Here is a 27,836-nt window from a genome sequence, read left to right on the forward strand (position 1 = left end):
ACTGAAATAGTTCTGTTTTTCTTTAATGTTCTTAATGACTTACATGTATTGGATTTTTATCAAATAGAAAAATAAACTGAGTAAACTGCATGAATGGGTATCATTCCTGAGTATTATGTCTACAAACATATCTGAGATTGAAAATATCGAGACTGAAAATTGAAAATTCTTAATTGAAAACCAATTAGACTTAAAGAAACAATGCTACAGTGCTCATCATTTAATAAACTTATATTTGGACTTTTAAAATATCATATTTCTTAGATGATTGGGACTTAGAGATCATAAATGCTAGTGGCAGACTTTTTTAAACCTTAGAATTTTTATAGAAACAATACCATTTTGTAAACCTGCGCCCTTTTAGCAAAAATATGCTTTGTTCATTGGTTATAAAATGTTTATTAAAGAAAAGAGTAGGGCCTCTTTAAGATGATAAAGTATGTTCATGTATGAGAGTAACCTTGAATAGATCCAAAAGCACTTTTCTAGGCACTTGATAGAAGAGAGAAGGGGTTATTTGGAGGCAGGAGTGGTTGGAAAGCTGTGAACTGCTGGTAGAAGGGGTCTCTTCCAGCTGTCAAAGAGATAATGTCTGTATCCATATGAGTAATTAGGTGCTGGTTATAAGTGCTGGGACTAAGGGCCAATGAAAATGCATGTGCAAGGAAGATTAGTATGCCAAGAGGTAGCAAAAAATTTCATTATGTTCCTGGAATAAACTTTGTTTTAAAACTCTTGCTCTAAATGTAATATAAATTATTGATAAAATGACTTTTGTTTCTTTAAAAGAATCTGTAGTCAAAGACTATTTAAAACAATTTTCAGTTCATTGCGGACTGATTGATGACTTTTGTAAAATATAATTAAAATATTATGGCAATGTAAAATTGCTAAATAAGTTTCTACGCAATCTCATTTTCTGAACTTATTATAGATACTGGCCTGTGGAAAACACTTGACATAGTAGTGGTTTAAGTATTAAAAATAAAAGCCCTGGCCGAGCGTGGTGTCTCATGCCTGTAATCCTAACACTTTGAAAGGCCAAGGTGGCAGATCACTTGAGGTCAGGAGTTTGAGAGCAGCCTGGCCAACATGGTGAAACCCATCTCTACTAAAAATACCAAAAAAAATTATCCAGGTGTGGTGCTGCACACCTTTAATACCAGCTACTTGGTAGGCTGAGGCAGGAGAATCACTTGAACCCAGGAGGCGGAGGTTGCAGTGAGCCAAGATCATGCCACTGCACGCCAGCATGGGTGACAGAGTGAGATGACTCCATCTCAATAAATAATAAGTAAGGTAGGTGGGTAGGTAGATAGATAGGTACATAGATACATAGATTGATTGATAGATTTTAAAAAGCCCTGGAGAACATACTGCATGTGATATCTCATTTTGGTTATCAACTGGCATAAAAATCTGTGTGCCATTCAATTGGAAGGAATCTTAGTACCTCTGATAAATGAAGTGTGGCTTGCTTTGTAATCTTCAAAATATTGGTGTTGAAAAATTAGAGTGTAAACATTGTGTTAGAATGAAGGCGTTTGACAGTTTCTCAGTAAATATGTATATTGTGCTTAAATACTGACACACAGAGTTTAGAATCTGTTTCTGATACTGGTTTTTGCCAGTTGTTTAATATTTGTTTACTCCCAAAGATGAACAATGTTTACTTTAATCTGGGATTATGGATGATTTTTTTTTCCCACATTATTTGGCATTTTCTAAAATCTATACAATAAACAAGGCACTTTTATGTTAATAATAAAAATGTTATGTTTACATTAAGGAATTTGTTTGGGTTTTTTTTCCCAAGGTAAAATATATTGTGTTCATTGAGATATTCATTGTTCACCCCTCCTTCCCCAAACTACAAACACAGGCACACTATAAATTATTGAAAGATTTTACTTGTAAATTTCAGGCATATTTTCAGAAATATCATGACTGAAAATGTAAATACATCACTGACTCAGGTATAAATTTTATGACAGCCAATTTGCTGTTCAGCTACAAAACCTGAATGTCATACAGTGAAATCACTGATCCTCAGATGACTGTAACATAAATAGAATACCACAGGTGCATCTTGTTACAGAAACCTAGTTCTTAGGTATTTTGTATTTCAAAAATAGGCATCATTGTCTTGTTAGCTATTTATATTTCTTATCCTTTTAGTTTTATGTACATGTTAAAAGAACTAAATCATTAAGAGTTTAGTGATGATGAAGACTATTTTTTAATAAAAAGTAGTTAAAAACTGTTAATAATTTTTTTTTCTTTTTTTAAAAGCACTGGAAGGAATCTTAGAGATCATCTTACCTAGTGACTTTCAAAATTTTTTTGACTAAGACCCATAGTAAGAGACATATTTTATGTAATGACCCTATAGATACATACATTTATGAAAAGGAAAAATTTTATCAAACAACTTTGTGTTAGTCTGTTTGTGTTGCTGTAAAGGAATAGTCGAGGCTGGGTAATTTATAAAGAAGAGAGGTTTATTTGGCTCATGGTTCTGAAGTCTGCACAAGAAACGTGGTGCTGGTATCTGCTTCTGGCGAGGGCCTTAGGAAGCTTATACTTGTGGCCATGTCACATGGTGAGAGAGGGAGTGAGAGAGAGAGAGGCGGAGGTGCTAGGCTCTTTTAAACAGCCAGATCGTGCATTAACTCATTGCTGCAGGGAGGGCACCAAGACATTCGTGCAGGATCTGGTATCATCACCCAGACAGTTCCCACCATGCCCCACCTCCAACACTGGGGATTACATTTCAACATGAGATTTGGAGGGGACAGACATCCAAAGTGTATCCAACTCTAACCCTATGTATGATGTATTCTTGATACTTTTCCTTCTATTTCATTAAAAAAAAAAAGGTGGCTGCAGCCCCTAACTTGGCCCAGATCTAATGTCCACTTTTTCTTCACTTCCTGTTTTGACAGATGAATTTTTATTTGCATCACAGTGCAACTAGTAACATTAGACTTCTGGTATGTGTAGGATGGAGTTACATCAAGAGTAGAAATACTTAGTTCTAGGATGGCAAATATTCAGTGTTCTTGTTATGGCCGTATTTACAGTACAGCCTTCTCTCCCTAGCCAGTCCTAATTGGAGATACGCTAATTGAACATGGCCTAACATTTCTTCTTGCTGAATCAAGAAACATCCTTAGAATCTTCTTCAACATAGTGCCACTTCGTACAACTGCTGTCACTTATTAGGTGAAATTCTGGCCTTTTAAATAAAATCTTTAGGCCATCATATTATTTTGCTTCCATCTATGAAGACCAGATACTCATCAGACCACCCAAATCATTTCTTGCATTTCTTCCCATTCAGATCAGGGTAAGAGTTAAGGAAAGAGCCACTGCCCTGTGTTCCTCATTGTCTTCCTCTCCTGCCTTGGAGTGAGCTTTGTTCTACCAGTGATCATATTTCTCAAGTCTTTTTTTTCCTCTGTCTGATCATTTAGTATTATGTGTATAATGTGTAAGAAAAGCATGTAAGCTTTTGTACAGTGCCTTGTATACAGAAATTGCTCATTAAATACTGTTATTACTATTCCCAAGTATTTTACCTATCCCCCAATCTCTGTCTTGAGGTCCAGGCCTGTTGGAGCTCTCTCGCTACATGTTCTGTAGACTCCTGAAATTAATTTTACTCAGGCGAGTTCTGTTGGAACTCTTGAATACAGTTAACTTCATTTTTTTTTCATTGCTTTTTGTGATTACTGGTGACGTAGGAAAAATAGTACATTCATCAGAAAGAGAAAGCATGCCAGTTCTTTAAGGGAGAGACAGTTTCCTTGGACATTAAACTCAGAAGTTTTTGACAATAAGGGATATTAAATGACGGCGATTTTCAAAAATAGTTTTACAACAGATGTAGACATGGAGCTACGTAAAATACAGTTTAGGTAAAATTATTCTGAGAGGTTAGTCTGATGTGTTCCTTTGGCCTAAGTTGATCTAAGTATAAAATGTAGCTTACCTAGAGGAGGGCAGTAGTCCCTCTCCTATCTTCCCTAAATTACACTTTCTTTGAGCCAGTCATTTAGCAAAAGCTGGATACCAGATGTTGTACTTTGAAGGAACAGACTTTGATGAGGTTTTGGAGTGCTGTCTTTATTAGTTTTCTATATTGTTGATCAAAGTTGGTTACTTTATAAATGCTTTAGAAACCAGATGGAAAGGTTATGAAAACCCAAAGAATCTAACTAGTATGTCCAGATATAAAGGTACCTCCATATCTCTGTGCAGGTAAACCATAGTGGCACCTGCAGGCAAAGCCAGCATTTCCTCAGAAGGCAACTTTGTATCCGCCTCCAGTAATTAAACAAGTGTTATCATTGGAGTGAATGAAGTTTCCCCTTTTTGGTGTGGTCAAAGGATAGTAACTTTCCCCAAGAACACAGTAACATTTTTAGGTTAACCAGTTATGAGAACTCTATAGTGTGACTTGAATAATGCTCCTATGAAACTTAGCCAACTCTTGAAGATTTCAGAATTTCTAATCAGTCTTCTCCAGAGGCTAGTCCAGTTTGTACCTTTTCTATATACTCTATTAATATCCATATATTTCAAAAATACTGTATTGAAAATTTTAAAGGGCTTATACTTATGAACTATAAAAAAGAACTGTTCCTTCTTATTGAAGACATTCAAAGCCACATGTTTTTGGTTTGACAGGTTTTTAAAAAAGTGTTCTTTCTCATCCTCAGTAATATCCCTATTTTGTTGGTGAAGTTTTAAATCACAAGCTTTCAAAATCACACTTCAGTTGAGATCCAAGGAAATGATTGTGTATACTTTCTGTAATAGAAACATTTTTCTTTCTCCTAAACAGTACAGAAGCTGATTTGCTGCTAGAGATGTCTAGCTCATATCTGCTGTGGGGTTCAGGGAACTTGAAGATGAGTAAAGTAGAGAGTAGAATAATATCAGTGAGAAACTATGAGTCCCAGAGAGTACACAGGTCAATGGAATGTTCTTCAGGACCTCTCTTTGGTGCAGTGGAATCACATTGTAATGAATACAGTAGTAGAACTCACAATTCCCAGATACACGTCTTGGAGAATTAACAGCTCTAAAGCACAGACTCTATTTAGAATTTAAGCCAGTGAAAAGAAATATTTTAGACTCCATAAGATAAAATGTTAGGGTTGAATGTATACATCTCCATGCCTTTTTTCTTCTATCCCAATATCTTTTTGGTCGTGAGACTTTGTTTCAGCTGGAGGCTTAACTGTGTGGGTGAATTTTTCTAAGTGGTTTGTGGATAATTGAATAAAATTGAAGGATAATTATTACTAGATGCCAGGACAAGGGAAAGCTAGGAAACAGCTATGATTTCAATAATTGGTTCACAGGGTGTGGTCTAAGGACTCTGAGGCTCTTTCAGGGTGCCTGTTGAAATTGAAAGTATTTTCATAGTTTTGCCTTTTTAACTTGCAATCCCACAAATACATGACAGAGTTTTTCAGAGGTTACTAGATGTGCCATGGTATCATTGCTGTGATGGCTAATGGAAGTTTTAAACATTTTCAGCTTTAATTTATAACACAATAAATCTAGGCAGATACATTTACAAAAAAATGTGTGACAGGGTTTCTCAATAAGTTTTAAGTGTGTATAGGGGCGCTGAAACCAAAATGTTTGAGAACATTTTGATTTGATTTAAGAATGTTGATTTAGATATTGTCTCCCCTAAAAAGAATCCAACACGTAGCTACATACACTATAATTGCAGACCCTGGAATGGGTTGAGACTTAACAGATAAAATCTAGATATTCAAAACTATGGTGAAATGTGAAGAATTGCACACATAGGCACTTCTCTAGCATGTGTATCATTCTGTCAGCAACTTTTTATTAAGCTGCTACTGTGTTTCTGTCTAGTAAAGAACACAATAGAACAGCAGTGGGAAACTCTAGCTAAGAGTTCATACTTCAAGAAAGTAAGGATCAATAAAATACACTTGGAAAACAGTGAATATCTCTATAGGTCGTCATGTGCTAAGCCATGTGATATGAGAGCTCAGTGAGATAAACCAGAAATGTCTGTTGTTGCCATTATACCCAGTCCCCTCTGCAGTAGTTGTCTTTATTGAAGTCTTCCTGTTACACTGTAACCTCTTAGAGGGAGAGGACTCTATCTTATGTATCTGTGTGTCCTTCCCTAGCACTTAGGAGACTACTTTGGACATTCATAGTCCTTAAGAAACATGATTGAATTTGTGGATTTGATATGGGCCTTCCTTCTTTCTATGTACGGAATTTGTATCGAGCACCTACTCTTAGTCATGCTGTGGAGGTGGGTAATTGGAAGTTGGGATGGATTAAGGGGTGGCTCTGAAAGCTGAATAAGGTTTGATCCTTAGAGAAGAAAGGGAGTTCAAGGCCAGGGAAGTGGCATATGTGCCCCAGGTGCACAAAACACCGAGAGTCCAGAGACTAGAATGGGCATTGCATACTTGGGAAACATGTTAAGTTTCCTAGTTCAATCTTGTTACAGAGCGGGATAGTGCAGATACTTTCAAGGCTCAGTCTGCAAGATTGCACTGTGGTTTTCTTATGCAACTAAACAGACTCTAAAGGCAAAAAAATCATGAAACATTTTGATGCTTTGCTTTCCTTATGGGAGGTCACTGTAACCAGGTGAGTCAACTCTAGCTAGTGTTACTGTGAATCATTCAATATTTTCTTTCTTAGAAAATAAAAATGGTGATGGTATTATTATCTGTTATTTACCAGGGCTAGATATTGTTGCTCTAAACTCTTTGCTTCTTCTCATGAGGCATTATTATTTTCCACATTTTAAGATAAGGAAATTAAGCTCCAGCAGGAAAGACTAACTTGATCTACAAATTGTGGTAGAGTCAGAATTCAAACCCAGCCAGTTGACCCTGGGCCTGTGCTTTTACCATTGTTGTACTTCTCTCGTACTTCTCCCTGTGGTATGCTTAATCAAGGTTGATAGTCCCAAAATACAGAAGCAGGAATGGGTGTCTCAGGTGATGAGACTGTGTTTAGTTACAAAAAAACTAATTTTTGTCAATACCTATGAAACTTTAAAAAAATTAATTCAAATGTGTTGAAATATTCCCTTCTGTATTACATTTATTTTTTTAAAAAAATCTGAGCTATATAATATTAAGGTGATTTCATCAAAGACCCTTAAGCTGTTATAAAATGTCTGCATATTTATGAGGTCTTGAAGTTTTAATATTTTTCTCATTTTTGTGTTGGGTCCCTTCACTAGCCTAATAAATTTGTCATTAATAAGCTTGTATGTCTGCAAAGTACTTTGAACTTTCTTTTATAAAATTGCTCACATAAATACAGATTATTTTCAGTGGGAAATAGATTCTTGCACTTTTTTCACTGCTTCATGTGATGCCCCAAATAAAATTTGCGTTTGACCAAAAGAGTAGTGAAAAGAATGTGTACTACAAGTGTGTCCTAAGATGAGAAATAAGACAGTCCTCACGTAACCAAGAATGATCTAATTCTTCACTTGTGAATAAAGATCGGTTCTTAGAAATGATTCTTGTTCCTGAGATCTTAAGTAGTAATTTATCTTTATTAAGAAAACACATAGCAGGGCGTAGTGGCTCACGCCTGTAATCCTAGCACTTTGGCTTTGGGAGGCCGAGACGGGCGGATCACCTGAGGTCAGAAGTTCAAGACCAGCCTGACCAACATGGTGAAACCCCATCTCTACTAAAAATACGAAAAATTAGCCAGGTGTGGTGGTGGGTGCCTGTAATCCCAGCTACTCCACAGGGTGAGTCTGGAGAATCGCTTGAACCCAGGGGCCACTGCACTCCAGCCTGGGCAACAAGCAAAAACTCCATCGTAAAAAAACAAAAACAAAACAAAACAAAAAACCCACATGTAATAGTGAAGTCACTAACTCTGTGTTTTCTACAGATCTAACTTTTATTTAAATGCATGACCTAGTTACTAAGAATTGTCTTAGTATTTCATGTAAGAAGTACTAAGTTGGTTTATTTAAAGTTAATTTTAATTATATGTGTGGGAAGATTCTTGAAACTTAACATGGCCATGGGGTCAGGGCTATTGTACCATTCTCTCTGCTCATGGATAGACTTGAAAATTTTCCTTAAACAAACTTCTCAGTATAAAGGTGGTTTGAGAAATTTGTTTACAATAGTGACGGTCATAATTATTAAGCCATAATTATCAATAAAGTCAGGTTTCTCTTTCTCATATTGGCTAGTGTGCGACGTTTGTGAATGCTCTTCAGTTTACACAATTGCTTTCCACATATTAAAAACAAAACCATTGCAGTCTGTTATTTTAGCCTTTATTTGGTATCAGGTTGGTAGTATTAGTAAAATTCTGCATAAACTTCAAGACATGCATAACAGTATTTCTTTGCTTATGGCCCATTTTCTCTCTTGTTTCCCTTCCTCTAGAGATATATTGCCATTGGAGAACTGGGGAAAGCTACTGATACACTAGATTCTACGGGGAAGGTAACAGAAGAAAAGCCTTACGGTATGAAGCTCATCTCATGTAGGCCTGTTTTCTAACATTTAGGGAAAGTTTCTGTGAAGGTAGAATTTTAAAACAAATCTAAGTGTTCAGAATTACTCTTCCAAATAACCTCCTTGCTTGCAAAAGCACTTACGGCTAGGATTTACGTTGTTTTCCCTAGTAAATGAGCAACAAAGCGGAGATACTCTGTTAGATTTTATCTGTCTTGCCATTAAAAAAAAAAAAAATTACCTGTCAGCTGTTGAAATAAATGTACCAGGCTTAGTACTTTAAAACTCATCATGTTTTTGCGCTTTTGGACTATGTAAAAAGAGGACAGAGGGTGAGCTATTTCTCTGGAAGTAAAGCAGAGCTCACTGGGGCCCACCTTAAGTTTCCTACTATCCCATCTTTCACTACCCTAAGGAAGGATAGATAAATGAAATGGTCTCCTAGCAGCTCTCACAGTGCTTATGCTGTTTATAATGCAGCAATTGCAGTTTTCTAAGTCAGTTCACCTGCATGATTATGTCACCAATTTGTGGACTTTGTGCTTTTTTGTTTGTTTGTTTGTTTACTGTTATCTCTTAGTTGTAGGCAAGCCAGCATTTGGCCCCCTTATAGTTTTGTGTTGATTATCCTTATTACATATTGCGTATTGCCGCAGTAGTGAGGACAACCTCTTTGTTGTTCATAATAGCTTCATTTATTCTGTTAACATTTATATGTAGCTTAGTATCTTGCTCAATTAGACAACATAATGAAAAGAAAAATTGCTGATTTATTTCAAGACTTTTCAAAAACAGATGTTGAAATATTCTTGGAATTATTATTATTAGCATATAATAGCAGACCCTCACTTAATTGAAAACCAGCTTTAACCTTCAACCAGAAGACTTGTAAGATTAAGGAGTCATAGGGCAATAAGAGGACATCAGAGATTTCCGGAGTATACTAAAGTATTCATGAGGACTTATGTAATTAAGTTTCCTGTTTCTCTGACTCTATTTACCAAACCGTAATAAGGAGAATGATTATTATTCAGAATAGTAGTCCTGGGGTAATATAATTAAGGCTGGGGGGGTACCACGTGGTGAAAAATATAAGGCGCACTAGAGTAAACAAATCTGGGTTTAATTTCTAGCTCTGCCCTTATCTAGCTGCGTAAATTTGAAATTTTCTTAGTCTCTTTATGTTGCAGTTTTTTCATCTCCAAAATGACAATAATGATAGCAACCTCATAGTGTGATTATGAGGATTGATTGGAGGAGAATGAATTTGGAGGTCTCATAGACAAGTCATGAGGCTCTTATAGTAGTACAAGCAGAGATGATGGTAGGTTGGACCAGGGTGCCAGTGGTAGAGACAGAGTTTTCCTATTAGAAAAATTTCCCATGATTAGGAAGTAAAACTGGCAAGACTTGCTTTTTAGTTGATTGGATGGGATAGTGAGGAAGTTGTCAACCATGATCTAGGTTTTGGTGTTTTAAAATTGGTTACATGATGGTGTAATTCACTGAGGATGCTGGAAGGGGACCAGGGTGACAAAAATACTTAAACATATCCTTTCTTCCTATTCTTAAGCATTTTAGAATTTTAAAAAGCTCTATGCTGTGTTAGGTAATTTGTCACCTTATTTACTTACCTTAAAGAAAGCTCAGTTTGTTAGATCATCTCATTGTAGTGACGCAGTAAATCATAGCAAAACTAACAACTTTTTTCGACTGTGAAGAGAAGAGGTTCCTACAGTTTATTGAATAGTATTTGTAGTCCCGGAAAATGAGAGCTCAGAGAATTTTGCTGATTGGTGTGATTTTTCTGTGTGCTTACAGTAAATCAACAAATACTTTTTTATTTGTTGAAGCTGCTATAGCAGGTACCAAGGGAAAGATAGATAAATGTAAGACCTAGCCTGTGTCCTTAAGGAACTTACTGTCTAATGGAGAACTCTGACCAATATTCTCAACCTTCTGAGACCTGATACAGAGACCTGTGACCAATATCTTACAATGCCTTCTTTACTATCCTGAAATAAAATTCAGAGATACTTGAATTTACTTATACATTTAGAAAAATCAATATGATATTGTAAATGGAATATAAGTAAGAAATAAAAGTAATTTATAATAAAGTAGGTGCATTCATATATAAACATACAGATACTAGCACACTAAAAGTCTTTTGGCTGGAGTGCAGTGGCGTGATCTTGGCTCACTGTAACCTCTGCTTCCCGGGTTCAAGTAATTCTTCTGCCTCAGCCTCCTGAGTAGTTGGGACTACAGGCATGTGTCACCATGCCTGCCTATTTTTCGTATTTTTAGTAGAGGCGGGGTTTCACTTTGTTGGCCAGGCTGGTCTTGAACTCCTGATCAACACTCAAACATACAGCGTAATTGTAAATAGTGAAAAGTGCTATTTAGGAATAATAAGAGTGTTATGATAGAGAACAAAGGGAAAGACCCTGTTACATGCTTTGATGTTTGAGTCTAAGCCAGAGACTCATTTTCTTATTCCTCTGAGATAGCCTTCAGCTATCTGACATAACAGTTAAAAATAGTATTTGTCTAGATAGGACAAAATGACTTAAGAACATTAATTTGCCATTGACTGCATACTGAGTTACTTTATCCAACATCAGTTGTTCTTAACAGGTCAATTAAAAACTGTGTTTCTAGTTGTTACAATGACTGGGTGGGGTGGTGACACCAGCTGCCTTCAATGGGTGGAGACCAGGGATGCCAGATGTCCTGTAACACAGAGGATCGTAGAACACAGTGAAGAATTGTCCAGTGTACTGCCAGACTTCAGGATGTCTGCCAGATAGTCATGCAGGTGTATTTCAGCCATGGGGCTGAAACCATGTCTCTTTTGGTCCTCAGTGTATTTTTGGTGTAGTATATAGCATACAGAATGACATATATGACATATAGTGTTTGAATAAAAAAAGATAGGCAGCAGAGGCATTCTCAGAAAAGATGGTTGCAGTTAAGCCAGGAAAGGCACAGCATCTTCCTGCCTTTTGCTGCTGTCTTCTCATCCACATCTAGGTATTAAGTGTCTGCTACTATTGCTGGTGTCTCTGAGGACACACAGCTTCAGTGTGCTCATCTGTTCTCCACTGAGCTCAGGACACTAGGACCATAGCTTCTCAGGCTAGATGTGGACCAAGCGTCTGGGAAGGCCTAACTGTCCCTGTAATGGGAGTAGTTTTTTCTGTCCCTCCCATGAGGCAAGAAAGGTAGGAAAAAAAAGTGGAATCTCATGCTAATCTTTTATTCTAAACACCACCACCCCTTAGTCCTGAGATCAGATGTTACCAAGGTCTTCTCAAATGGATGTAGCTATGTTGTATCTAACAGTACTGGCTCCTTTTGGACTGTATATGGTTTGGCTGCTGAGACTTATCCTGGAGTAAGCTCAAGAGTTGAATTTAGTTTCAAATTGTGATGTAAACTAATAGGTTATATGCTATAATTGGACTAGTGTGTAGCTAGGTATAAAAATTCTTACAGAGCTGTTTGTATTTAAACTTTTCATTATAAAATGTACAAGTAAAGAAAATGAAACAAAAAATAAAGGTACAGCTCTATCAATTTTCACAAAACAAATATCTGTGTATCTAGCTAGCTATCACCCTTAGTCAAGAAATAGAAGATTTCTAGAAACCACACTTGTGCCCTATCTGTCATTACCCTGTCCTCCTTTTGCAAAGATAACTACTACTCTAGCGTCCAACACTATGGAGATGGTTTTAAAACTAAGGCATAGTTTTGCCTGTTTTTTAATTTAGTATAAATAGAATTAAATACTATGTGTCCTTTTGTGTCTAAATTCTTCCACTTAGTATATTTTTGAGATCCATGTTGGTACATGTATGAGTATTTTGGACTTTTTTATTGCTATGTAATATGCCACTGTGTGAATATACTACACACATACTGTCCCAGTTTGGGGCTTTGTGAATAAAGTGCTGTGTATATTTTATACCTGCCTTTTGGTAGACGTATTTCTACCATCATTTCTCTTGGGTATATACCCAAATGGAATATAGGTCATAAATTTGTGTGTGTGTGTGTGTTTGTGTGTGTGCGTGCGCATGTGTTCCTGGGTTACAGAATGGGTGTATATTTAACTGTACTTGAAATTGTCAAACAGTTGTCCAAAGTGATTGTACTTGGAACACTTTGCATTTCCACTAGCAGTGCATAAGCATTCCACTTGCTCCACATCCTTAGCTATTAATAGTGTTTTTAATTTTGGCTGTTCTGGTGAGTATGTAGTTGTATTCCGTTGTGGTTTTGATTATTGATGAGATTCAGCACCTTATCAAGTGGTTTTGGCTTACTAGCCATTTTCTTTTGTGTATTATCTGTCTGTTCGGGTCTCTTACCCATTTTTTATTTGTTCTTTCCCTTTTGAGTTGCCTTTTTCTTATACATTTGTATGAGTTTTTGTTTTTTATTAAGCACCTTCCATTCGAGGATGTGTAGGTTCTTTATATACTCTGGATATGTTCTCTTCTTTTGGTTATGTGTGTTGCAGATATTTTCTCCTAATTTGTGGCTTGCCTTTTTCCTCTCTTATCTTTTGAAAAACACAAGTTCTTAGTTTTAATTTAGTCCAGCTTATCAGGCCTTCTCCTTTATGGTTGGTCCTTTTGGTGTCCTGTTTAAGAAAACTTTTCTGACTCTTAAAGCATGAAGATATTTTCCTATGTTCTAGAAGCTGTTATTGCTTTGCCTTTCATGTTCCCTCTGCAGTCCACCTTTTCTTCCTGCATGGATGTCCAGTTGCTTCAGCACTTTCCCAGTACTCTTGTGTTCTCTCCTTCATTGCACTCAAGTACCCACTTAGGCTATTGTTTAAAAAAAAAAATCTATTTTTTTTACATTGATCAGTTCGTTTATACTTGTATGTACACCAGACTATATTAATTGCTGTAGTTTTAGACTATCTTGCTATCTGGAAGAACAAGTCCTTCCTACCTTATTTCTTACATATTTTTTTCTGTAGGTTTTTTTTTTATTTTTATTTTTTGAGGCGGAGTCTTGCTCTGTTGCCCAGGCTGGAGTGCAATGGCACAATCTCAGCTCATTGCAAGCTCCGCCTCCCGGGTTCACGCCATTCTCCTGCCTCAGCCTCCTGAGTAGCTGGGACTACAGGTGCCAGCCACAATGCCTGGCTAATTTTTTGTAATTTTAGTAGAGACGGGGTTTCACCATGTTAGCCAGGATGGTCTCAATCTCCTGACCTCGTGATCTGCCCGCCTCGGCCTCCCAAAGTGCTGGGATCACAGACTTGAGCCACCGTACCTGGCCCTATAGGTTTTTTAAAATAGCTTTCTTATCAAAGTAAAGAAGTTGCCTTTTATTCCTAATTTGCTGAGTTCTAGTTTTTTTAAATCATTAGCAGACATTAAATTTTATCAAATATTTTTTCCTGTATCTCTTGATTTTTCTCCTTATTCACATATTAAACTAACTTTACATTTCTGGAATGAACCCAACTTAGTTGTAATGTGTTATCCTTTATATAAATTGTTGCATTTGTTTTGCTAATATTTAGTTTAGGATTTTTGCATCTGTGTTTGAGTGAGTTTACCGTTAAAAATTATTTTTCTTTTTATGTCCTGGACTGGTTTTGATATCAAAGTTATGACGACCTCATACAAGAGTTTGGGTGGTGGTCTCATTTTTTCTATTCTCAGGGCGAATTTCTGCTGTTTTTTTCTAATGTTTGGTAGAATTTACAGGGTGACATCTGTTCTTGAGTTTTCTTTGTTAGGAAGGTTTTAAACTATGGGTTGGATTTTTTTCTACCAGCTATTGGTTATACTATTTTTTATTGCTTATATCAACATAGATAATTTTTTCTCCTAGGAATTTGTCATTTCATCTAAAATTGCGAAAATATTGGTATAAAGTTGTTTATAATAGTCCCTTATGACCTTTCTTTTATTTTGAATATCAAACTTAGAGCAAATAACTTTTCCTAAATTACCCAAGAGCAAGCTCAGCCATGATGTCCCACCACCCCAAATACATTACCGCAATTCAGTTTGAAGACCCTATTTATTTTTTTAAAACAGCTTTCTAGAAGTATAATTGGCATACAGAAATACTGTATTTAAAATATATAATTTTAAAAATTAATATACATTCACCTTTAAAATCATAGCTATAATGAAAATAGTGAACATATTTATCATCATAAAAGTGTTATGCCCCTCTCTCCATTGTGAGTTAATTTTTGAATATGATTTCAGATATGGATTCAAGGTCATTTTTTGCATATGTACATCGTTTTGTAACCATTTTTAAAAGACTATCCTTTCTGTGGTTGCCTTTGGACCTGTGTCAAAAAACGGTTGTCCGTATCTGCATACTTTTATTTCGAGACTTTTAGTTGTATTCCATTGATGTATTTATTTTCAAACCACTACCACACTGTCTTGATTATTGTAGCTTTGTAAGTCTTTAAATTAAGGGGTGTTAGCCCTCCAACTTGTTCTTTTTCAAAGTTGCTTTCTTGGTCCTTTGCATTACCATATGGATTTTTGAATCAGCTTGTCAATTTTTATACACACACACTCAAAGCCTGCTGGCAGTTTGATTGAGATTGTTTTGAAGCTATAGATCAATTTCAGAAGAATTGACATCTAAACAATATTCAGTCTTCTGACCCATGAAATAAGATATCTCTCTTCATTTATTTAGGTCTTTTATAGCCATAGTTTTGTAGTTTTCAGTATCAGATCTTTACATCCTTTGTTTATGAAATCTCTGAGTACCTCAAATTCTGAAGTTTCAGTTTCTAGTAGTTCATTGGTAGTATATAGAAATGGAATTGATTTTTGTAGATTGATCTTGTGTTTTCAGCCTTGCTAAACTCACTCACTTGTTCTAGTTGTTTTTTGTATAGATTTTATATTAGAATGGCTCTAAAGTAGACTTTTTTCCCAGGTCTAGATTAGCTCTGCTCCTAAAGCATGACTTTTCTGGGATGTCTGTCAAATGACCTGTGCATTCAGCAAAGTTTCTTCATTCTGGATGGTTAAAATTAAAACATCCCCCAGCCTTGTAAGAACTTTGGTAGTACTTCTTTAGTTAATTTTGTAGAGACTCTGTATATATGTATGTACAGCTTAGAATTTAGTCAGAGTATCAAGGGGGCCTTCATAGACATTTCTTTCTCTGTGTATTTTCCTCAAATTCCGGCTGCCATTACTTCCTCAGATTCTGATCTCTGTTCAGTGAGATCACTGTGCTTTGACTATCCCCCTGTCTGTCCCACAGTTAAGAAAGCACCTCCAGACAAAAGCAAGTGATCATGGGACTTGCTTTGTTTCTCTTTCCTCAGGGATTACGGTCCTTGCTGCCTGTTGTCTGTCTAGAAATTGTTGCTTAATATATTTTGTCCTGTTTAACAGCTGTTTATGGTGGCAAGATTTATCCAGTCACAGTTACTCTATCATAGTCAAATACAGTTTTTAACTCAATCATATTGGTTTTAGCTCTATAGTCCAGTTAAGTCTCAACTATTATGTTGTGAGTTCATTGGAAGAGTAAAATTTTAAGGAAATAATGATGTATAACATGATCTTGTATATATTCATTTTATGAAAATGATTTTAAAAAGTGAATTTCAAATGAATGCTGTCACTTTGATGGCTTATTAATTTACTAAACAAAAAATAATTACCCAAGTCCTACAACACTTGTACCTCTTTTACCAAATATATTTATTCTGCCTAGTTATTGGATATATTTACTGTGGACATTTTATTCTGTTTCTTTTTAAATACTTTGGAAGTAGAGTCTTTGTACTTATGTCATAAGAACAATTATTATTATTTCGATTGGACTTACATCATGTTTTGGATATAGCCAGTTTGTACTACATACTCATGTACCACAAGCTTAGATTTTATTATAAGATAACTTGCTGTGTAGGCTGCCTAGTAATTCAAACATCAGATGGATGATTGGCCTAGGTGACTTTTAAATGCCCTTCAGCCTTGAGATTCTGTTATTCTTCAGCAAATTAAATTCAGCAGATGTCCTGAGTGCCATTTTAATAGTGTATGCTATATAAGAAAAATTATCTTTGTCTTTGAGAAGCTTAGAATTTCATTGGTGAGATAATACCTACGTGTGTGTGTGTGTGTGTAGAAATAGAATATGTAGAAAGAAGAGAGAATAAATGTAGAAAGAGAATAGTTAAAAATTATGTATGATTAATTATAGAGTGAACAGCACAAACCACAGATACTTGACATGTTCAGTCAGAGAAAGACAATGTGGCAGAAGTAGAATGAGAAAGAACACATCTTGTCATCATGTGTGTGGTGACATCAGCAAAAGAGGGCCACCAAAGCAGCACAAAGGAGTACACAGTTGCAGGAGTGTCAGTAAAGAGACCAGCTTAGCAGAAGTAGAAAGTTGTTTGGCCTTGTTTTAAAAAATACGTGGCTAAGTTGTGAACTATTGCAATTTTGTCAGCAGTGGCATTTCTTTCAGCAGGTGCCAGCTTGGTGACAGCATTGGCTGTCTAGATCTGGAAATCTTACATTTGTATAACTAAGGTTCCACTAGTAATAATGTCTTAATGTTGCCGTAGACCAAAATTTTTTCATAGAAAAATCCTCATCTGTATCATGAGATATATCTGAGAAACAGTATGAACAGATCAGCTATCTGAGGTCTGCCTTTTTGGAGCTGCTAGGTGCTAGAGAAATTCTTTTGAGTTTTATAGCTCCTCTGTCTGTTTGAGTCTAGTAGATTCTAGTCTTTTGTTTGTGTTTAGCTTTTAAGGGTCAAGGTAATACTGAGGTTAAAACTGTCTTGCTGGGTTGATATTAAAATCTGGACATAGTATTCCATGCTGACTTTTAATTCTGGTATTGGAAGAGTAATTCAAAGCATACTCGTTTTTATTTAATATTGTTCAAATAAAATCAAATTTAATACACATATACCAGAATAAAAAATTTAGATAAATTTTCTACAAAATGGTAAAAGCACTGAAATTTCTTACCACTGGGTGTGAACTAAACAGATAATAGAATACTTCTGTGATTTAGTTTATTACTAAATACGAAATATGTATGAAGACATCTTTAAGTATGAAAATTCTGAATTTCAATGTATCATAGGTTTTAGTTTTTAAAATTATAGAACTGTACTTTTTGTCTTTTTTTTTTTTTTTTTTTTTTTAAGTATGGAACACGGTCAGGTACAGTGGCTCATGCCTGTAATCCCAGAACTTTGGGAGGCTGAGGCAGGAGGACCACCTGACACCTGAGGTCAGGAGTTTGAGACCAGCCTGGCCAACATGGTGAAACCCAGCCTCTACTAAAAAATACAAAAAGTAGTAATGTGTGGTGGCACACGCCTGTAATCCCAGCTACCTGGGAGGCTGAGGCATGAGAATCGCTTGAACCCAGGAGGCAGAGGTTGCAGTGAGCCAAGGTCACACCACTGCACTCCAGCCTGGGCAACAGATTAAGACCTGTCTCAAAAAAAAAAAAAAAAAGATAAATAAAAATAAAATATGTAAAATATGGAACACTTCACTAATTTGCATGTCACCCTTGCTCAGGGTCCATGCTAGAACTCTGCTTTAATATTGCATCATTTTGTTTGAAGCAATACCAAACAAAAGCTGAAAACATGACTAAGTAAAAGATATTAAAAGCTTTATGTATATGTCTTCATTCACATTTTCTAAAATCATTGTTTAAAAAATGCTTGTTTAGTAAGCATGCTAAAATCCTTGCTTACGTGTGTTCTTTTTTTGCACTGGCTTATTTTTGAGGCTGGCTGTGAGTGTTCACGTAAAACGAGAGAAATTCCAACAATAGAGAAGGGGGAGGTTGGGGGGGACAGATAAATGCAATTTTACTTGACAACAGAGTTGAATGTGAGTGTGTAAAATTTCTGCCATAACATAAAACAGATTTGAAATCTTACCAGGTAAAACTTAAAATGTGGATAATGCCTGTTAATGTTAAGTACCACATTAAGTTATTTACAATATTTGATCCCTAGAGAAACTTAGAAAAGAACTTACGGGGATTATTTTGCTGCTTGTATTCTGATCACTTCATTATTAATTACTGCAGGATCATTTCTATAGCTAATGTGGGATTTTCCTCAGATCTTCTTAAGGCCATAGTCAGAACCAACTGAGTATATATATAAGATGATTGCATTATTTTTATTGGAGAAAAATTGAAACAAATGAAATTGTTTTAATAGAGAATATAAGACTTTCTCCCTCTTTTATCTCATTAATGTATATTTTATTCTTTTTAACAAGGTAGAATTTTGGCTATAAAACATACACCATAATACATGCTTTTTTGGAAAAAATTGCAAATGAATTTTCAGGGCTGTTGGTGCTATGAATGTAATACATGTACTTCTGTGGTTGTTTTAGTGTCTTTTTTGTTGATTTTTGGCAGATAAAATAACACAAGAAGATATTGAAGGCATTCTACAGAAATTTACTGGGAATATAATGCAAGTTCCCCCCCTGTAAGTTCAATTAGTAAATTTGGAAAAATGTTTTCTTTTCCAATGGGTAACATGACTCTAGTTAAAATACATGAGTTTCCTCTTAGCATATGGCAACGCAGGTTTTAAATCTGATGTGCCAAATGTTCAAGTAAAGGTGAGACAGGATGTGGAGCTTTTAACACTCTCTAAGAGGGAGTGGAATGTGGTCTCCTTTGTTTCTGAGTGTGGCCACAACCTGGCATCTGTCCTATTACAGTATTTATTGGCTTTTCTGATTCTATCAACAGACATCAGGGCAGTTCTAGAGCCCAGAGATGTCTCTTTTCCTAGAACTGTTGTGGAAGGACCAGTCCAGTCTGGGAGGGAAGTCAGAGCTGTGAGTCGGAGTCCTAATGTGCACTGCATGTCAGGTGCTGAGACCATTCCTGTTGGGCACAATCTTTTGCTTCACTGTTCTCTGCAACCAGCGAAACCAATGAGAGTTACAACTTACTAAAAATATAAGTAGATTGCTTTACTGCTTGTCTTAGTTTGTTTGGGCTGCAGTAACAAAAATAACATAAACTGGGTAGCTTATAAACAACAGAAATTTATTTCTCACTGTTCTGGAGGGTGGGAAGTCCAAGATCACAGTGCAGTAGGCTCAGTTTCTGGTGAAGGCCTGAGATGCCTTCACAGATGGCACCTTCTTACTGTATCCTCCCATGGTAGAAGGGGCAAGGCAGCTCTCTGGAGCCTCCTTTATAAGCATACTAATTTCTTTCATGAGGGCTGCACCCTGTGACCTAGTTACCTCCCAGAAGCCTCCACCTCCTAATATTATCACCTTGGGGGTTAGGATTTCAGCATATAAATTTGGAGGTTTGGCATTCAGATCATAATACCATGTAGCCATATTTTCATGCACATTACCATTTCAAGCAAATTGCCTTTTTTAAAAAAATGGCTGAATTGGTTAAAGGATATGTCAGGATAAGTTTCTGACTTTTTTTTAGATTTTAGTATTTATTTTGTATTTAAAAGCTTGGGTTTTTTTAAGGAACATTGAAATATCTCTGAGGAGATGCTTTTTCATGATTTTTGCCTCAAATATAAAAATTTAAAAATTTTGGCAAGATCTGCATAAACATAATTTTGGATCATTGTTAAAATAAATTAAACTTATTTATATTTATGTGTAAGATTGTTTTAGTATTTTTTAAGATTATTGCAAGGATTTTGTTTTCTAGTAAAATTTCATCATGAAAAGCTAGGGTACGCTAAGTAGATTATTTGCTTATTACCTTCTTAGAAATGTTTTGGTAACTTATATAAAAATGAATATTATAGTAGAGATTGTTTCAAGGAAATATAGCTGAGAGTATTATGACCAGAGTCTACTAAATTCCTTGTGCCTTTAACACAGAATGAGGACTTGTAAGGACAAGACATGAATAGATCGTCTCCAGAAAAATGATTAAAGAATAAAATTGGTAACACTGCTTATTGTGTGCCAGAATGAGGTTATATCAGCCTTAGAAATATTTAGAAACTCTATCCATGACAGCATTATGGAGTAGGTTAGAATTAAAAATTCATTTTTCAGAAGGATTTTCATTGTCAAGCACTGCCAGTCATCCTTCCTTTCCATGCCAAATCTGGAATCATAATCTCTCAATCTTTCCAAATCCCTCTCAATTCTTGCTCTCCTTTCGTTTCCTTTCTCCTTCTCTCATCTCACAAGCTATTCTGCATTAAAGAAAGATGGACAGAGACTTTCGACTTTGATGAAGAGAGGTGAAGTTGTAGAAGCAAAACCTGCCAGGCCAGTGACTGTGTACAGTATCTCCCTTCAAAAATTCCAGCCACCATTTTTCACATTAGGTAAGATGGAGAAATTTGAAATCATTTGTATTTACATGTACTTTTGATTTGTATTTGGCTACTTTTGTGTCATTTTAATAGATCTGTAGGATGTTGGAGATTTTTTAAAATTTGAATTTAAGGAAAGTTAGGATTTCTTCATACTTTTTTGGTAACACATTTAATGAGACACCTGTAGCTATATGGAGGTTGAGAAATGCCTTTCTAACTAGGCTGTTTCATGTATTGTACTATGTTATCTTACTAGAAAGTTGAAAGTAACATACTTTAGATCTCTATAGAGAAGAGTAGGTAAGGAGTATATCCTTTTTAAATTTTAGTTTTTATTATCTTTTGGATGCTTTTCCTTGGCTAGTACCCCATACATTCAGTTTTAGAATTGACATTAGTTTTCCATTGAAAACAAAGCATTTTTAGTTTTTGGACAAGAAACCCCTCACCCCCTTCTTCACCACCTATAACTTATTAAAGATCCTGCAAATATGGAAAAAACGGGTAAGTCAGAAATGTATTCTTGAATACATGGTCACATTTTAAATTCAAGTTATGAATTTTAATTTCTAATACATATTTGAAATAAATGTAAACACTAAAAAGTTCATTTCTGTTGTTTGGAAATTTTATGATCTGGCTGCAGAAAGTTGTTAACATGTAAGATCTGTGAAGAATCCAAAGCTGTAGTTCTTAATCCTCAGACTCCTTTAAATTGGGCTTACCCTTAATTTCACAGTGGATTGAATAGGATTCCTTTTAAAAATAATGTCCCCAAATCTTTTAATCTAAACTGTATTGCTTTTTTTGATGGGCACTATTGTTTTATCTGTGTTATGTTTCTGCAGGATATGGTTTTGTATCATTGGGAAAAAAAAGTCACTTTGTCTCTTCAAGTTCCTGCTTCTAAAATATTTGACAGATAATGAAAAAAACATGCTTAAAAAGGTTGGGCTCCATTCCATGAAAATGAAGCAGCTGGTTTGGCAGAGTAGATATTCTCTATGAAAGCAAGAAAAACTCAGGTTTTTCAGATTGCATTTAAGTCAGAAATACTTTATTGACTAGGGAGAGCATAACAGGCCAAAAGAGCTATCTTTTCACTCAAGCCAAATATCATGCAAAAATGCTAGCACACCTGCATTTCATCCCAGTGCCCACTTTTAGTCTCAGCAGTGGCCCCCAACCATGAGCTGACTGAAGAAAGCAGGGGGTGATTAAAATCCCCAGGTGGTGAGTTTTGATTAATTCTCCCAAATGACTTTATTTGTACCAGTAAGACTTGAAGCAGCTAGAATGTAGTCCTTTTGTGTGGAAATGTGGCAGCTCTTTTCAGGAAGTCTTGCTGATGAATAAAAATAACGGAGAGCCCTGTTCTTAACCAATAAACTTGTGTTAAGAAGATATTTAGATTTACATTCAGTTCTGGGACATTGTATAATTTTAAGTTGTTTTATGATTTCTTCAGGAGTATTTCCAAGAGAACATTTAAATAAACTGAGTTCTTCGTGTGTAGTGCAGTACCCCAAACATAATTCTTGTCACTGTGAAAAGGGGTTTTTGGTTGGTTGGTTGGTTGTATTTTTTTTGAATGTACAAATCAGAAAATATTTTAAAAATCTACAGCTCATGATGGCAAAGCTACCATTTCTAACCGTTTACAACCTATTAAATGAACAAGGCATACAAATCTGAAAATATTTTTAAAAATCTACAGCTCATGATAGCAAAGCTGAGATTTCTAACTATTTAAAACCTATTAAATGAACAAGGCTGAAGTATTAAAGTGGTATGACTTGCCAGTTAATTTAAAATGTGTTCATGAGTTTCTGCTGTTTGCTTTCTCCACACTCTGACTTTTCAATCTCACAAACACATATGCTACTGGATGAATAATTTATGTTTTAGTGCATAAATATTTTATCACTCAATTGTTTGCATAGTGCGTTTTTACATTTGTTTAGGGGCATCATTTCTATGTAAAGTGGATTTCATAGGAGGTTAGCAATTTACTATGTCACTGTTAACATTCCAGATGTTGAATGTGGAGGAGGTTTTTATATCAGAAGCTTGGTCAGTGACATTGGAAAAGGTAAGCATAAAAATGAATTATGAATTATCATTTAGAGAGCAATACTCCTTTTCAATGGGAAGAGGGAATTTTCCGTTTTTCTTATTTCTGAGTACTGGCCTTAGGAACTGAACTCTTGCTGCCTTCAGCTTTAAAAGCATTGTAGGTTTCTGGCTTGCAATTATCAGCCTCAGCAGCTGCAGTGAAATGCTTGTAATGGGAAAGAAGAGAAACAGAGAACAGAAAATGAAGACAGGAATAATGAACTTAGGGCCAACATCTTTTCAAGTACAAAAGATTTTAACTCAAACTAGGGATAGGGAAAAAAAAAGATTTAACCTTCTAAAAGTTATTTTCAAATTGTTTTGAACTGGAAGCCGTAGTCTTTATAAACAGCCAGAAGGTTTCGGTTCTGGCTGTGCCATTTACTGGCAGCTGTTGCACTGGACAGGTCATAAGATCTCATCTGTGAAGTGAGGGTAATCTTCATGGGGCTGCTGCATGAATTAAATAACAGAAACGTGTGCAAGTTCTTTGTTGATTTTAAAGCAGCTTATAAGGTGGATTATAAAGTATTATTTTGCTACTTAATCATTTCTTTATCTCAGGGCTCTTGGTTCTTAGATTATTATACTCGTGCTTTTAGGTGATTTTGAGAGATTTGAATTGAGTACGGTCATTTGAACAATTATAGACTATGAAATACTGAATCAATTATCTTCTGGATTTTTTCTCCACCTTTTGTTGCCATAGAACTGTCTTCCTGTGCCAATGTGCTAGAGCTGACCCGAACCAAACAGGGACCATTTACGCTAGAAGAACATGCCCTTCCTGAAGACAAATGGACAATTGATGACATTGCACAGTCTCTTGAGCATTGCTCATCTCTTTTCCCAGCAGAGCTGGCACTTAAAAAATCAAAACCTGAGAAGTCTAATGAACAGGTTTTGAGCTGTGAATATATAACTCTAAATGAGCCAAAGGGAGAAGATGATGTAATTAAGACGTGTTGAGATTGACCTGGGAATATCATCATTTTCTAGTTGACATTTGAATCCTGTGTGCAGATGCAGAATGACAAGCTACATTCAAAAGACAAACAATATTTCTAACTTTTTTTTGCATGAAGAAAAACGTCCATCATTTACAGTTTCAATAGCATATAATTTATTTGCTATGCATTATAAATGGCCTTGCAGTTGCTCAGTTGTTTGCTGTGTTGTGGAATGTTCTTTTAGGATTTTTTGTATTGTGAAAATATGAATATGATTAGATTCAGAAAAATTAACTTTCTGAATTTGATCTGTCTTAAGTCTTGTGAAAAAGTTGAACGAGTTTCTAATCAAAGAAAAAATGTGTGAGCTCCATGTTTCTTTAGTTTCACAAAAATGAACATAATTTAGTGTTATTTTTACTTTATTTAGGCTTCCTGGTGGCTTCATTTTATTGAAATTCTTTAAGTTGTTTAAAGTGGCCATTATTGATCTCTTTCTTGTGTTTTGGAGAGTTTATTATTAAAAACATTTCTTTGATAAAATGGCCATCATCTAGTAATACCTGTGTTAGTTTAGATCTTGGAAATGAATAAACTTTGATAATATTTATAAATGAACCAAATTATTACTGCTACTGCTAATAGGATGTAAGTAGAAGACTAATAACTGAAGTCACCTTCCTACCGTTAGAGCAGAAGACAGCTCCTATAGTTTTGTATTTTGGCAGCTATGAGATATGTTCATGGTAATTTCAACGTGGTTAAGCACTTTGTACCAAGTTATTAAGTACCATCATTTTTAAAATGTAAAGAATGTGTCTTCAACTAAAAACTTTATTCTTTAGTATTTATTTAAATCTCTCTATAGGGCGTTATCCCGATGACATTGTTTCTTTTGTTTGCTCTTTCCAGAGATATTTATAGATGCTGAGATGGCTGCCCTGCATTTCCAGCTAATCTCTTCTGCTCTAAATATTTAAAAACAGTTCTTCTCAAACATTTTCATTCAGATAGCTTTCTGAAAGTTCCCTATCCCTCTTTACCATAATTTTTTAAATGCAGCCACATTATAATAGTAAACTTCATATATAATGAGTGCTTCATATTTTTGTTGTGGGAAAGCAATATATTATGCAGCCAGTCTGTGGAAACATTAAATCCCTCTTCCTTTACTCAAATACGGTTTCAAAAGGAAGACTCATGAGAAATTTCATAAAATACAAGTTTTTAGATGTTTATGCTTTGTCTTTCTTTTTAAAGGTGTTTTTCTACTTTGTCATCTCTAACTCTGAAATTTAAAATATGTAAACTAAAGTAGTTTTATTTGTGCTTAACCCAATTTAAACTCAATGTAAAATATTATATATGCATCAGTACAGCATTTTCAGCATATTGGCAACATATTTTAAATGAAAACATTAAAACAATTCTTAGTATAAGACAAAATTGTAAGGAAAAAGAATGTTAATACCATGATGCATTAACATAACATACCAAATACACAATGTCATAAAATAAAAATGTGCAGTTTTAAAACTGTTCATATCCGGTGCCCCACAGTGTGTGTCAACCAAAGGTGGCAGTGGCTGCGCCTGCCTGTTGGAATGGTACAGGTTACAGTATGTCCTCTTCCATTGCAAGTTAAAGTCCAAATAGAAAAATACTTAGGTTTTAGAACACATCGGAGGTATTTCTGCTGTATTTTTCAACTTAAAAATTGACACATAGAGTTTACTAATAGAGGGAGTAGAGATTGTTGACAATTTTTAAAAAATGATAGTCACCCTTTTTCTTTTATATTTAGAACTGAAGGAAATTTTGCCAAATGGGAAAATTACTGTTATCTCTACCATCTTAATGTAGTAACTTTAGAATTTAAATTTTTATATTACTGTTTTCCTTTTTGTTGTTCACATAGTCTTAAGGTACCTACACTTTTAAATTGACTTTTTCATTTGATATTATCTATATGTATTTAGTTGTGATAATGATTATTTTAATTATATTACTTCATACTCTTAATTTATTTATCTATTGCTGAATACTTAAGTAGTTTTAAATTTGATTATGATAAATTCCTGGGAGGGGGATTATTTAGTGAAATAATATGAAGAACTTTATGACTTATGTTTGCCTTATTGCATTCCCAAAGAGTTGTAACATTTTACAGTGTTACCATTTGAGTAGGGGTTTTATATGTTGTTTCTAATTTAGTAAATATAGGAGAGAAATCAAAGTTTTTCTGATTTGCTTTTATGTGATTTATATGTATACTTTGTTCATTTATATAAATAAATATCTTAATGATTTCTGTACATATTTGCATGAGTTATTTGTGTTGTAAATACTTGATAGAAGGATTTTTCATGGTCTGTTGTCCTTTTAGATTTAATTTTCATTTTTGCTAACTATAGTTTTAATTTTCATTTTTGCTAGCTAAATTTGCAATTCTAATAATTCTTCCCCTTTTATCGTTGTCAGATTAATAAGTATGAAAAGTTTAAAATTTATTGAAACTTTAAAATCTTATCGCTCTTACAAGCAGTTGAAACTGATTAAGATACTCTGAAAAGTTCAAGACTCATTCATAAAACAAATTAGTTTTCCCTGATAGTCTGGTATTTAAATTCCAACTGAATTTTTTTTTTCATTTTTGTCAAAGTATTCAAGAAATTTCTGTGTCTTATATTTTTCTAGGTCTAAACCTTCATGACGTAATAAAGTTGTTTTACTTGTCAGAAAACGGTAAAAGGTTTTAAAAATCTGAAAATGTTTCAACCTGGAACATACCAAATCACTTCATTTTGACACTTTAAGTTTTTTATATTTGAAAAAGATTGTCTTAAAAGTTGTTAAAAGTCATAGAATTATTTTATTTATAGTCTTAAAATCCAGGACCTTTATGTAATAGAAATTTGCTCTTTGCAAATTCAAAGTTTTGAAATGCGAATAAAGGCTAAACATACTTTCCTCTGCCTGTACTGACTAGGTCTTTTTTTTCTTAAATACTTGAATTAAAACAAACCATTGACTCATCATCAGAAATGATTTACTGTATTAAATAAGAGTGCTTTGTATCAGATCTTCAGTACATTTTATGTCCCCTGACCAGTTTGAAATTTGTATCAGTTACAATGAACATTTTGAGGTTCAATTAGATGGTGAATTGTTCTGTTTTAAAGAAAGTAAGTAATTTACCTTATATCATGATGTATATTATAGAAAAAGATGTAATTCAAAAGCACTGTAAAATGCTGAAACATTTAAATAGAAAAAAAGATAATAGATACGAGGTTTATGCACTGAAATGAGTATAATGGCCTTGTAGTTAAATTTAAAGAGGGATTGTCTTGAAACAATTTCTTTCTCTAAGGAATGTATGGGCAGAGCTCTAGTTTGTCCTAATTCTTCATTAAATACTATTTATTAAGCAAATTTGTTAAGGCAGTTGAATCAGCAGTGCCTTCATTTGTTAATGTGTGGGCTACATTCTCTTTATGAACAGGCATATCTTCACATTACTGCTATAAATAGTGATACTGGTCGGAAAGTTGAAGTTGGGGGATTATTTTGCTTTTGTCATCCATAACCGTTAAAATGCAGCATATTAACTTTATTTCTATCTTTACCATTAGTCAACTTTTTGATCCTAGGTGAATCACTTAATCTGTTTGGGTCTCAGTTTCCTTATCCTTACAACAAAGGAGACAGACTAGTCCATCTCGAAGAATCTCTCCAACACTAAAATATTAGGCTTCCAAGTGTAGATAATTAGTAATTATTTTGCTCAGGAACTCATTCCTCATGAACCTGAACTTTTATATTGATCAGTTCTGGAGAATTCCCATCCTTCATTTCTTTGGATATTGCATCTCTTCCAGCTAGTAATCCT

The 27,836-nt window shown here is 34.8% G+C and overlaps 1 protein-coding gene across 2 annotated transcripts in view; it reads left to right on the forward strand.

Moving 5' to 3' along the window:
* TRUB1 (TruB pseudouridine synthase family member 1) overlaps positions 1 to 26,263 on the forward strand; it is a 39,613-nt gene extending 13,350 nt beyond the window's left edge. For both annotated transcript variants that reach the window (XM_025397570.1, XM_025397572.1), the window contains 5 exons: positions 8,445 to 8,526; positions 18,971 to 19,043; positions 20,749 to 20,888; positions 22,915 to 22,971; positions 23,704 to 26,263. In XM_025397570.1, the coding sequence (XP_025253355.1) occupies positions 8,445 to 8,526; positions 18,971 to 19,043; positions 20,749 to 20,888; positions 22,915 to 22,971; positions 23,704 to 23,963 (612 nt within the window). In that variant the 3' untranslated portion in view covers positions 23,964 to 26,263. The remainder of the gene's footprint in view (positions 1 to 8,444; positions 8,527 to 18,970; positions 19,044 to 20,748; positions 20,889 to 22,914; positions 22,972 to 23,703) is intronic.
* Positions 26,264 to 27,836: the final 1,573 nt, after the last annotated feature.

This window comes from Theropithecus gelada, chromosome 9 (assembly GCF_003255815.1).
Source record: "Theropithecus gelada isolate Dixy chromosome 9, Tgel_1.0, whole genome shotgun sequence".
Lineage (NCBI taxonomy): Eukaryota > Metazoa > Chordata > Mammalia > Primates > Cercopithecidae > Theropithecus > Theropithecus gelada.